The sequence below is a fragment of the Tamandua tetradactyla genome, chromosome X, assembly GCF_023851605.1.
Source record: "Tamandua tetradactyla isolate mTamTet1 chromosome X, mTamTet1.pri, whole genome shotgun sequence".
NCBI classification, from domain to species: domain Eukaryota; kingdom Metazoa; phylum Chordata; class Mammalia; order Pilosa; family Myrmecophagidae; genus Tamandua; species Tamandua tetradactyla.
Genome location: NC_135353.1, coordinates 134,382,259 through 134,395,920, shown reverse-complemented (window position 1 = coordinate 134,395,920; position 13,662 = coordinate 134,382,259). Strand labels below are relative to the sequence as shown.

The window sequence follows — 13,662 nt, the reverse complement described above, 5'->3', positions numbered from 1 at the left end:
CCCTATTATATTTTGTGTCGTTGGTGCTTCACGTCTCGCCCTAGTTCCTAGACTGCCCTCCCCCACCATCCCAAAGAAACATACAATCTTAGCAAAAACAGTGTATTTGCTATGTAAATGCCACTTCAAAGGAAGCATCCAGCAATCAGAACACTTGCTGCAGGATGAAAGAGAATAAGACATGTGCACGTGGGCAGTTACTATTTGTTGGGTGGGCAGAAAAGGTTTGTCTGTGGAGGGGAAATTTGAGCTGAGACCTGAATGCATTATCCATGTGGAGTGGGCGAAGAAAAGCATTTCAGACAAAAAAGAACAGCATGTGCAAACCTTCCAAGTCAAAAAAGTATTAGATTGTAAAATTGTGTATATAGGCCTCTTAAGCTATTAGAGGAACAAAATGACATGCTGCCAAGAGCTAGAAAGCCCCACACCTGATATTTGTCTTTATGACTAAAGAGGTTAAAGAGAATAAAAGACGGGACAATTGATTTCCTTTCTAAATTCCCAAAAGCACTTTTAAGCTTTGAAAGTCTAGATGTAAAAATTACATCCTACTAAACATGGCTTAGTTATTTCTTTAAAGCAAAGGAAAAAAGAAAAGGAAGGAGGAAGGGAATTTTGCTGAAAAGAATATAATGCATGTATAAGAAAACATGTATGATAAAATTACCTATATACCAATAAAATTCTTCTCTCTGCAGGGTTATGAGCCGGAACCTAGTATAGCCAAGTTGGCAGAGCAGTATGCCAAGGAGGTATGTGCCTTATATGCAAAGCTATAATTGCCTTTCTCTGTCCCATGAAGTCATTTAACCAGCACATTTATGTATGCTAGAACGGTACCAAGCTGTCACTGACAAATGATCCATTGGAAGCGGCGCGTGGAGGCAATGTATTAATTACAGACACTTGGATAAGCATGGGACAAGAAGAGGAGAAGAAAAAGCGGCTCCAGGCTTTCCAAGGTTACCAGGTTACAATGAAGGTACAAATTGATGCCTCTCCGAAGGTTCATTAATTCCATTCATAAAGGCCAGAGCCATCTAATCACTCATTCACTTTGGGAAAAGCAGACTGTCCTTTCATTTTCTATTAAGGACTCACAGTCTGCGTCCCCCAGGGATTTCTCTCCTCCTGAAGATTAACCATGTCCTTTGGAAAGACACTTTTGTGCTGCATGAGGGAATCTGAAGCCTAGGCAAAAAAAAAAAAAAAAAGAAGCAGGCTTCCTCCTCTCAGTGATCCAGGCACTGGAAGTCTTCACTCTGTGTGTTTAGAAACATTAGGTGACGTCTGATGCATGCTGTTTCTTCTGATTTTTCCCCTTAGGAAAAGTCCCATAACTTTACTCTGAGGCTAGTTCTTGCCTTTATTTTCTAAGGACCCCAAAGTGCAGTTTAATTTTGCTAACTCCCTCTGGGGCATTCCCAGGAGAATACGTCCAAGCTAAGATTTTCTATTAAGATTTAGACTAGTGGTACCCTATCTTGACGATGCATCAGAATCAGCTGAAGGGCTTGTTAAAGCGCAGATTTCTGGACCCTATCCCAAGGGTTTCTGATTCAGTAGGTCTAGGGTGGGATCTGAGAATTTGCATTTCTAACAGGTTTTCAGATGATGCTGATGCTGCCAGTCCAGGGACCACACCATGAGAACCACTGTTGTTGAGGAATGCCCTAAAAGTCAGGTGCACCCTGGGATTTTCTCAGCAGAGCAACCAATTTGTTCTGCTGGCAAGAAACATTAAGCAATTATAAGAAATATTTTACTGATAAAGTCATATAAAAACACAAGCTCTTTGTTTTTAAAATGTCAAATAGAATGGAGGTCTGGAAAGATAAAAAGTGAAATGTATCTTTCCCCTATCCTCTGAACAGTAACTATTCCCAGAGGTAGTCACTGTTAAGCAGTTCGATATGTCTCTTTGCAGGCCTTTTGTGTATGTGCATTTACACGTATGGCTATACACACACACAACCATTGGTCTTTCGTAAATGGTATATGTACAGTATTTTTACTTACTTTTTCCACAACAAATCTTAGAGAGATTTTTCTTGTCCATTCATTTAGATAAAGTGGACCATATTTACTTCAAATGTTCCCTGTTGATAAATTAGCCTATTTCTAATTATCCCAATTGCAAACAATGCTGCAAAGAACATCCTCATACATATTTCTTTGCATAAGTATTACTGGAGAATAGATGCCTAGAAGAAGAATTTCTGGGTGAAGTGATATACCTGTTTTAAAATATGGGAGATGGGAAATTGCTCATCCAGAAAGGGTTAGCAATTTATACTCCCACAGCTGTGTATGGGAGTTCTTTCCGTTCTTCATTGTTACTTAAATTTTTTTAATTTTTGTTAATTTGAGGGAAAATGGTGTATCATGCCTTTTTATTTTTTTATTTTTTGGCATGGGTAGGCACCCATGCCTTTTTGATGTTGTGTTTCCTTGATTACTAGTGGGCTTAAGCATCTTTTCATGTCTATTGGCCATTTCTTTTCCTGTAAACTGCCATCGTATCCTTCACCCATTCTCTATTGTTTTTTGTCTTTTTTTTCTTATTGGTGATAGGAGTTATTCATGCATTATGGCTAATCTCTTATAATATATGTGGCAAATAATTTTGTGGAGAAATTTTAAGTTTTGTGGTTTGCTTCAGGCTTACCTTGACCAGTCGAAAATGTTTTGCCAATGCTGGGGCTGCAGACTTGCCAGTCATTTCACTAGTATGTGACTGGCATAAATGTTAGTCCTTTCCCACATCATTTGGCCAGTATTTTAGAAACTCAGAAGGGTTCTGAACCTAGAGCTAGGATGGGAGGTAAAATAAACTTTTAGTTCAAAGAAAGTTATTTTAATGTAATAAACTATGAGGGAATGTAATTTTGAATATGTAAAAGAACAATGATAATAAATGGAAAACTGTAACTTTCAGGAATTAACTGTTGGAGAAAATTAAGACTACTTGTACATTTGCAGTAAAATGAAGCATCCAGTGCCTAGCACTCACAATGCTGTTTCATGTGTTTCTGTCCTAATTTTTCAAAATTGTTTTAGCTAATGAGTAAGTATGCTTCAAATGCTAAAAACCATAATTTGGAGATAAGCTCAAAATATAGCACAATCATAGAAAAGCAACTTTTTAATATTGAGGTATAATTTATGACTCTTGCCATCAGTGACATATTAATTACACTAGTAGGGTTCACTACTGAAATGCCCACTATTTCACCAGACAGAATACCATAAATATGAGTTAGTGGTTTAGCTTGGAGTGATGATCACTCAACCCCCCAAAAATGACTATGAGGTTGCATAAATTGAAAGTACCATTTTTCCTGGCTGCCTTGAGTGAAAACCCCCACTCTGACCTTTTGTCTCTCTCTTTGTATGGATCTCTCACCCCAGACCATACGTGTTTTTAAATACTGAAAAAGACAAATATTTCTGCTCCATATAATAGTCAAAACATGGTCTTATGCCCTTGTCTTCTCTAGACTGCTAAGGTCGCAGCCCCTGACTGGACATTTTTACACTGCTTGCCCAGAAAGCCAGAAGAAGTGGACGATGAAGTGTTTTATTCTCCGCGATCGCTAGTGTTCCCAGAGGCTGAAAACAGAAAGTGGACAATTATGGTAAGCAGGAGATGGGGAATGGAGGACAAGTAGGAGTTCTTTGAGTAGTCCCAGCTTGGTCATCCATGCCTGTTTTATTTGCTAAAGCTGACAAAATGCAATGTTACAGAAATGGGCTGGCTTTTACAATGGGGATTTATTAGCTTACAGGTTTACAGTTCTGAAGCTGTGAACAATGTCAACTCAAGGCATCAACAGGAAGATACCTTCTCCCCAAAGACAAGCTACTGGAGATTGTCAGCCCCTCTGTCACCTGGCCAGGCACATGGTGGTGTCTTCTGGTCTCTCCCTTCTCTCCTGGATTTCATTCTTCCAGCTTCTAGCTTCCCCTCTGAGCTTCTGTATGTGTTCTTGTCTCTCAGCTTTTCACTGGCTTTCTTCTCTGAGCTTCCTTTTGTGTTTTATCCTCTTGTAAAAGACTCTTGTAAGAGGGTTAAGACCCACCTGGGGCATGCATCAACTGAAATAACCTAAGCAAAAGGACTTACACACAACAGATCTGTACCCATAGGAATGGATTAAAAGAACAAGATCTTTTCTGGGGTACATACAGCTTCAAACTACCATAATGTCTTTTTGTAAATAAAAAGCAACTGAGATTATCCAGCTACATCACTTGCTCATATGGGGTCTATTTTTTCCAGAGAGTGCATAATAGTTTATTATCACTGATTAGCATTTATGCTGGATTTATCTTTAAATGAGTAAAATTGATCCCCTTCCAAATGAATCTATTTTAATCAAAATTCTTGCTGCCCTTGAGCATCCTAATCACCAGCCTCTGTTGTCTGTCAACCATTTTAAGTTGTACAATTCTTATTTCGGAATCTCTTTGTTCATCTTTATAGAAACCCTTAATTCAGTGCTTTGGCACAAAATGGGCACTCAAAATCATATTGCCTTCCTCCTCTCTTTTCTTCTTGCATCCCTCTTTCATGACTTACCTTGTTTTAACTTTAGTTGTTCACTTGTCTTTGGCCCTACAAACTCATTTGTTTTTCGGTACAGATCTTTCCCAGAATTCACAGCAAAACTATCCTTAAAAAATATTGATTTCTTTAAGATAAAGCTACTAGTTTCATTTACCACACTGTCCCCCTAGGAAATATTAACTTTATGTCTCTACTTGACAATATCCCAAATGCTATCTTCTTCTCTGGAAACCTGAATATTCATATGTCATAATCTATCTTCACCACTTTTTTTTTGCTTTTAGTGATGTAACTGGTCTTAATTACTGTATCAGTGAGGGTCTTACTTGCAAACAATAGAATCCACCCTAGGAAGATTAATGGAAAGAGGTTTATTAAAAGATGGTAAGCAGCTCCCAGAATTTCTTATGAAAGAGGACGCAGCAAGTGAGTCATGGACATCACACAACCAGGGACAACACAGGTAGGAAACTTGCCCTACAATACTATGATTCCTTTATAGCCAAAATGCCACTAACATAATCACACATTGCCTGGTACCTTGAAACTAGATGCCTGGTACTTCATTACAGCTGTGCCACCTGAACTAGATGCCTCCACCTGCATATGGGCCAAAAGCTCCAATTTCCCAGAGCATGGCTTCCACTTCACTTTATTCATTTATGCATCCAAGCCTTGAGTGGAAGCATATGAGTGCCATGCCTGCACCCTAGCTGCAAGGGAGTCTGGGAAATGTAATTTGTAGCTTTCGAACTCTGGAGCAGAGAAAAGCAAGCAATAAATGAGGATAAGGCTATGGTAAGCATTGAAATAATACCTGTAAATCATTTAGAATGGTGACTAACACATTGTAAACATTGTCATTATCCTATTCATTGTTTATCTGATATGGTGACCAGCAGGGATTCAAGCTTCAGTACCAGTTTGGAAACCAATCATGACTCTCTTTGAAATGGAAGATTGCATATTGGTTCTAAATTTACCATATCTCATAACAGGCATGACTTTTCTATTATTGTGCCTTTCCAGCTTGCCATCCTAGGGCACTAACTTTGGCCAGAATGACAGTTCCCATGTCACTAAGGCCAGGGCTTCTGGAACTTTGATGTGCATTTTAACCCCCTGGGGATCTTGTTAGAGTTCAGATTCAGATTCAGGAGACTGGAGTGGGGCCTGAGACTCTGCATTTCTAACAAGCACTTGGGTAATACAGGTACTGCTGTCCTGTGGACTACTTTGAACAGCAAAAATCTAAATGACCAAAAGAATACATGAGCTCTCTAACCATATTCCCCAAGAAGAGACATAGCAAACGATTTCCTCCAGCTCTATTTCTAAATAGAAGACAACTGAAGTTATGAAAATAAATCAACCTAAATGTGTTAAAATAGATCATTTGTAGAAATTCAGGGGAAATAAATGAAAGCTTTCTAAAATACCATCTATGGGGAAACTCTGCACTTCTGAATTTTTAAAGAATTCAGTAAACAACATTTTTTAACTCAATTTACTTAAAACTATTAAAATATACAATGGATTCCACAGCTGAAATGTTTACAAGAATAAATATGTATACACTGAAATCTTCTGTCCGCCTATTTTCCATCTATTTAGTGCTTACCACTATCCCCCATCTTTCAGAAGTACTCTCAATTATTAGGAAAAATACATATTTTAAAGGAAGCAAGAGGTATAACCATGTTTAAATGAAGGTAGAGAGCCTAAGTAGAAAGATCGCTTGACTCGGAGTCAGGAGGCTTGAGTTCTATATCTGGTTTTACTACTAATCAGCTATGTTATCTTGGATAAGTATTACTTCTCTAGGTCTCAGTTTTTGCACCTGTAAAAAAAAAAAGATCAAGTTGCAGAGATGACAAATGATTTTAAATATTAAGTCCCCATACCCATCAATGGGCTACTTGAAGTTTTGTGTTGAGAAGAGTTCTGAGCCTGCCTCTGTTCTCGATAGGAAAGTGTGACATAACTGATTAATGATGCCTGTTGAGGATACTGGAAGGGAGGTGGTGATTCACAGGCTGTATTCCTTATATCTCTGAGTTAGGCGATTTGAAAGTCCCTCTGAATTCTGTTAATTTCAGCAACCATCTAATGAGCACCTACTGTATTGTAAACACAAGGCCAAGCATTGGGGCTAAAAGAAGATGAATGCCATGCCAGCCCCACCCAGTTCAAACAATTCATAGCGGCATAGAATTTTCAAGTGGGATGATATCTTAGAGATTATCTAGACCAAATTCCTATTTTATAGGCAAGGAAATTATTCTTAGATACCTTATTTAAAGTAGCCTTTAGGCTCAGCACTGCTGTGATAGACTTTTCTGGGATGTTCTAAAGACTCAATACTTGTTTTCCTCTAGGACTACTCTTTCCAACTTAGTAGCCATAAGCCATACATGGCTGTTTACATTTAACTATATATTAATTATAATAAAATAAAATTGAATGTTCAGTTCCTCAAGCCACCCTAATGACATTCTGAATGATCAATAGCCACATGTGGCTGGTGGCAGCCATATTGGACAGCTCATATTTGGAACACTGCCAACACTCCAGAAAGTTCTATTGAAGACCATTCCTCTAGAGAATGATTTCCACATCTACAACTCCATTTGAAATAAGGGGAGAAGATGGAAAGGAAAACACAGTCTGGCCTCCAGTTCTGAGATGCTTGTAACAACTGACATAAGGTATTTAATGAAAAGAGGGTAAAAAGCTTGTTCTTAAAGGGTATAACTTTTAAAGCAAAGGTGCATTCTTAGAAAGCACTCAGAGTAGCTTTCTCAGGCCTCCAGCTCCATGCTGGGTGATTTCCAGCCATGCTGTTCAGAACATGCTAGTAATCACCTAATTCTCTACTTTATGCGCAGGCCTTTGGATCTAAACACACACATATCTTTTCCTCCTTACAAAGCTTGTTTAGGGGTTTTTCAGTGATTAATAAAGCTGCAGTACTCAAAATGTCAGGTGGATTTCTTCCTCTGCCTGCAGATTTTATCATGGTGCTAAGAGTAACTTAAAGGGAACCTACAAAAAGCTGACGCTTTGAACTGAAATGTGGATGATCCTCAAATACACAACATTATTGCAAATGCAATTCACAGTATTTTATAGTCTATTACTTCTCTAGAAGGTAGGGTTGCCAGATAAAACACAGGATACCCATTTAAATTTGAATTTCAGATAAATAGTGACTAATTTTTTGGTATAAGTATGTCCCATGCGATATTTGTGACATACAGTTAAAACAAAATCTTGTTTACCTGAAATCCAAATTTAACTGGGTATTCTACATTTGTTTGTTTGTTTAAATAAATCTGGTATACTTACTCTAAGTTGTCATTCTAAGTTTTTGATGAAAAAATAAGTTTGACACATGCAGTGACCATTAAAACAAAGCTTGAGATGTAACCCCAAGAACCCATAATGAATCTTTAAAGATTTTGCCTGATAGATGTCCAAGAAGTTATTCCTGGAATGTTCTTTCCCCAGATTTTGACTTTCCTGATTCTTTCTTTTCATTCAGATCTCTCCTTATGTGTCACTCCTCTAGCAAGGTCTTCCTTGGCCACCAAATCTTAAGTAGTTTGCCAGCCCTTCATTATCCAGTGATCCTATTTTATCTCTAATGCCACTTATCACTACCTGGAAGTTTCTTTTTGTTTGTCTGTTTGTTGCTTGTCCCCCCCACTACCACTAAAATGAAAACTCTTTCACAAGAGCCGTGATCTTGTCAGTTTTGTTCTTCATTACACTTAGAATGGCGCTGTTACAGACCTAAATATGTACCCAATAAATATTTGTAGTCTAGAAGCAATATAAGATATTGCCTTCAGAACATAGGCTTTGGAAATCAGACAGACAAGGGTTAAATTCTTGGCTCTCCATGTGAACTTAGAAAAGCACCTTAAGTTCTCTAAGCACAGCTTCTTCATATGAAGAATGGAAGTAAAGACAGAAATAAATGAGGTAAGAGTCGTCTGAAAATAGTAGTCAGGTTCTAGAAACAGGCAAAGTTGCATTTGAGTTCAGATCCACCTCTTACCACCACCACTCAGGACATTTTTAGGTCTCAGTTTCTCATTTGTATTTTATATCTCTTACCACCTCATACAGTAAGTAAAGGTATCAAATGTTATGATGCATGCGAAGCACTCAGTATAGTGCCTGGCAAGTGGTAACTGTTCAATAAATACATTCAATGAACGCCTTTGCAATATAAGGCATGCACGCCAGATACCAGATAGGAATATGGGATGTGGTCCCCGTCCATGCACAATAGGGTTGAAACGTAAAGGCAAGTGCCTAGGAGACAGTAAACCTACCTCTTTAGAATGGAGTCAGGGAAACCTGGGTTCAAATCCAGTTCTGCCCTGTCAGTAGTTCCAAAGATGGATTTCCTATCTAGAAATGATAGTAATGGTAGCTACCATAGAAAGTTGTTGCATTAAACGATATCATGCATGAACATTTCTCTCTAGCTCACCAGCTCACCTAGTGCAGGGCTTGGAAAATGTTTCTTGATTGACTGATTTCCATATGGTAAAAAACTTAGTATGCTGCTTGGCGTATAGTAAGCACTCGCTAAATATTTATTGTCCTTGTTTCTGGTATTATGACTGTCATTATTGTGGAAGTTGGGGTGAATAAAAAAGAAAATTACCTTTTGTGGCTGACAGACTAATGCTCTTTCAGGAAGGCTGTGATTCAGAAAGCAGGCAGCATTCTTCATCCCAAATGACCTATTTTTACTACTCGACGTCTGACTTATCCTAAACTCAAAGCTGCAAGCAACCATATCACAGTGTAAACACAAGGAACTGGGGTGGGAGAGTTTCTATGCAACACCTAGGTATCACTTCTGACTGAAAAATCCTGTCATGGCTGCCACCATGATGCCTTCTCATTCCAGTTCTCGTATTCCTGGAATGAGGCCTGAGTAAGCTGAGCATTTGTGTATCTATTTAGGTCAGCCTGATCCCTCCTGGCTTTCCCATAGTCAAATAAAAATAAAATCTCTTCCCTTATCATTTCCTTGGGAAAATGCATTTTAACTGCAAGTCTTCAAAGCTGCAATCTAGCTCCCCTTCCCTGGGTCCCTAAGCAGACTGTTGCTAATATTTATCCATTTCTTTCTGTCTCTTTTTCTGACGTGTCATCCCAGGCTGTCATGGTGTCCTTGCTGACAGATTACTCACCTCAGCTCCAGAAGCCAAAATTTTAATGCTGTGATGCTTGTCAAGAGAGAAACGATGCTCTTCTGTTACAGAATGAGACAGTTTATGGAGAAAGGAGAAGAGAATCTAAGACAAACAAATCCCTAAGATGTGGTTTGGGTGAATTGCGTGATACTGCTTTGCCATTGTAAAACCTTACTGAACCCTCTAAGCTAAGTGGTGGTGTGCTGTAATGCATGGCTTGACTTCGTTTAAACTCCCTCCTTATTTCACGATTTCTGAGTTACATTTGGGTATCATAGTAGTAATCTCATGCATTTGCCTCAACTAAACATAAGACACTGTGTTCATAAAGCATGACGTCTAAGCCATTAAATGAAATCTATGCTTATTACCTTAATGAATTATCATCCATGCTAATTTATACGTAAACATTTACCAGACAGCCAGCTGCTGGGAGATCTCTGGGCTGTCTTCATGTCCCCCAGGACCAGTGAGGAAGCCAAATGATCCATCTTGCTGGTGCACAATTTTCTAGCCAATGAGGTAGACAGAAATTCACTTGTGGAGGAAAATGATGAAATTCTTACAAAACAGCAAGAACTGTGCCTAAAATTGAGTTTTTTCCCAATCATTTATAGGAAGGGGAATCCCTCAAGAGCAAGCATCTCGTCTCTATAATGAATACTTAATGTTACAAGCCTGAAGAAACCTTTGTGAACAAATGGTAGAACCATGGATATCTAGCAAGAAACATAAGATCCACTGAAGAGTGACATTTTCTTAGGTTCAAATTCCCCAGCAGGAACAATTTAAAGTGTTTCATTTGTGCCTATCATGCATCTACTCACACCACACACTGAATATTTCCAGAGATCTATTATTTGCCACATTTTAGCTACAGGTTTTCCTCCAATTTTTCTTCTAGATCATCACAATTTGCATTATCGAACTATGATGATGAAATGCAACCTAGAAATCTCTTCCGGATGACCAAAATTTGCGTTATTGAAATATTATGATACAATTTTTAAGTGTCTTGGTTAAAATATTAAAGAGCCTTAAGAAAAACGTTCAATGACATATTTTACAGAGGACACAAAAAAGTAATTTCCTTTACATTCCATCTCTATTATTAGAAGAATATATCCAGGCTGCTTGACTGACATTCTTTCACAGAGAACTATGACTTAGGTGAGTTAGCAAGAGATGAATTACAAATGAGATTTGCAATGAAGATGCAGTAAAACATGTTGTAGGGGGTGGAGAGCTCATGCTATTACAGAAAAAAAATCAAATTTTCCAGTAAATGTCAAAGGTGACTTCCACTTCTTTGATTATTTATTGGAACCCACTTTAAAAAGAAAGAGAGGGAAGTTTAGTGGAATATCTTCTTTGAGCAGAGTATAGGCATAATTTAACCAGAAGATGCCATATGGATTGTTGAGGTTGTCCCTTAACTGTGGATATGGAAAGGACATAATCCTGAGTGTGCTTCCACTTACCAAATGGTCCCCCATGGTGATGAGCCCTCAGCTCTCTCCTGGCTATTCTTTGAATCAAATAAATGGCAAAATCTTCTTTCCCTCAATGAGAACTAACTTGCCAAAATGTAGTAACATTTACCTCAAAAAGCCCCAAAGCTTTCTTTACGATGTATACCCAATTTAGCATCCTGAAGGAATTTATTTGCTTTTAAAATTTTTCATCATAAGAAGACATTATTTATATTCTTATTGGCTGCTTTTTGAGCACCAAAAACATATACAATGAACCCTTGGGTCCCTGGTGTACATAATATTCCAATCCACTTAGTTAATATAACTACTTGAAGAGTTCATTTCTTTCCGAGGCTTTCTCCTTGGAAATACTGGGATAAAAATAGGACATGATTACACTGCAATGATTTCAGTGTCGAGGAAGAATGATCAGTTGTGTTTTTCAGTGATAAGTTAATGGGAACTTTAGAAAAATAACTCAATGTTAGATATTTCTAATGGAGATACTCCTGATAGTTTGATTGTCATAAAATCCCAGGTAAGAAGATCTGCCCAGATCAGCATGGCAATGCCACGTTAGACCTCCTGCACAAGTGATCTGAGAGCCTCAGTTAAAATGGCAGGAGTCTCCTGGCCCCATTCCAAGTTCTAAGACAAGTCTTCTCCTGTGATAAAAATGGGTGGTGAATACACACCGAGAGGGCATCTAGAACGCATTCTGTTTGTACCAATTTGTCTTGGAAGCTCTCATCAATATCTATGTGGTGGTTAGGAGATGATTGAGTTACATCCTGAGATAAGGCTCCACTCAGCAATTCTTCTGTTGTGTGGTGGGCATCACATTTCATTCTTTTCCATGTAAATATCCCATTTATCGCAGCACCGTTTATTGAATTTTGGGGTGGAAGGGGAGGAGGGGTGAGGCATGCATCAGGAATCGAACCTGGGTCTCCCGCATGGGGGGCAAGAATTCTATCACTGAACTACCCGTGTACCCCTCCACTCTGCAATCCTGTAGGACTGACCTTTGACAAATATGAAAGGTCATTCTGAACAACAAAACACAAGTCAAATCACAATGATCGGACTCCCACAACCAGGAGTCCTTGTTGTGCCTTGTGCAGAGTTCCCAGGTGAAAGGGTTGGAACCTGGTCTGCACTTCAATTGCAAGCCTTGTGCCTCCTTACAGGTCCTACAGCCAGGAAGAAGGCGGGTCTTTGTGTAATTTGTCTACCCAGAGGGGGCACTTTTCAGTATTTCATAAGCCTGAATATTTGTTTAATTTTTTTTATTTTTGTTTCTTTTTTTTTTTTTTGGAGGGCAGGGGGGTGCTTTGTTTAAATTTGCACAAATGGCCAGTGTCTGAAGGGGCAGGCCCTACTTTCAACAGTTTACATCAGGAATTTTTTCAATATCATCTTGTACTTGAGGACAACAGACACACAGGGAAAAGTCATTGATGGTCTGGATTTCTTAACTCAGTTTCTGCCACAAATTGCTTAAGATTTCTGAGTAGAAATTATAGTGCCTGTCAATCGTTGTGTGGAAAACACGTCACAGAATGTTGCAACTGGAATTTGAGAATCCATTTTGCATTTTTTTTAGCAGATAAAAAACTATGCCATAATAATTGCATGTAGAAATAACATTAACTATGGATGAAAGCATCTTGGTCAGATCAAATGGAAATGAGTTTCCTGACGTGTGCTCACACCTTTCATAGTCTTACGAATATCTGATTTGTGTCAATGGCGTTAGATTTCATTTCTACTCAGTGCTTTTGTGAGGACTCATTCCCAAAGGCAATGCAAGCATAACAAAGCCTTCTGGAGCAAAATTATTAGGCAAATGTATTTTTTTTTAACAAGAACAGGGTTTAGAAATGATCTAGACTGCCCCTTCATTTTTACAAAGGACAAAACTGAGAAATAACAAAATGTTCTTAGGGTAGAAATATATTCTATAGGCAGGGTGCTCAATTCATGTGCTTAATACCCTTCTGCAAAGTATCTGGGATCCTACAAATGTAGGATTTGAGTTAGGCTGAATGGGGTATGGGAATCTGCATGGTCCAGGATTGTGGTTCTGTGAGACCAGGGGATCAGAGAGAAGTCATTCCTGGATCAGAGAGAAGTCATCATTCCTGGGGCATGGGTGGACACCCATATCCAGATATATGAAAAAAGACCCCAAAAGCATCCACAATAGTAGATGCTGTTGGTGCCCCACCCAGATCCTTTTTACTTGGGTTCCCCCATTCCCCCAGCTGCTGTCAGGGTTGGCTGCTAATGGCTCATAGGTGTCCCTTTCTCTGAAGCACTGCCTTCAGCCACCAAGAGCCACTTGAACCCAAGAAATTACACTCTCACCCTCATCCTACCCCCAGCAGCTCAC

At 38.8% G+C, this 13,662-nt stretch overlaps 1 protein-coding gene across 2 annotated transcripts in view; it reads left to right on the top strand.

Moving 5' to 3' along the window:
• The window catches only part of OTC (ornithine transcarbamylase), a 75,835-nt gene extending 64,996 nt beyond the window's left edge, over positions 1 to 10,839 (top strand). The window contains exons 7-11 of one of the 2 annotated variants that reach the window (XR_013169503.1): positions 702 to 755; positions 836 to 985; positions 3,504 to 3,641; positions 9,756 to 10,314; positions 10,410 to 10,839. Coding sequence is in view for 1 of the 2 variants with exons in the window: in XM_077146179.1 (XP_077002294.1) it covers positions 702 to 755; positions 836 to 985; positions 3,504 to 3,641; positions 9,756 to 9,815 (402 nt within the window). In the remaining variant the exon portion in view is untranslated. Of the gene's footprint in view, positions 1 to 701; positions 756 to 835; positions 986 to 3,503; positions 3,642 to 9,755 lie in introns of both variants that reach the window. The other variant, XM_077146179.1, reaches the window with a different exon arrangement.
• The last annotated feature ends 2,823 nt before the right edge of the window (positions 10,840 to 13,662 follow it).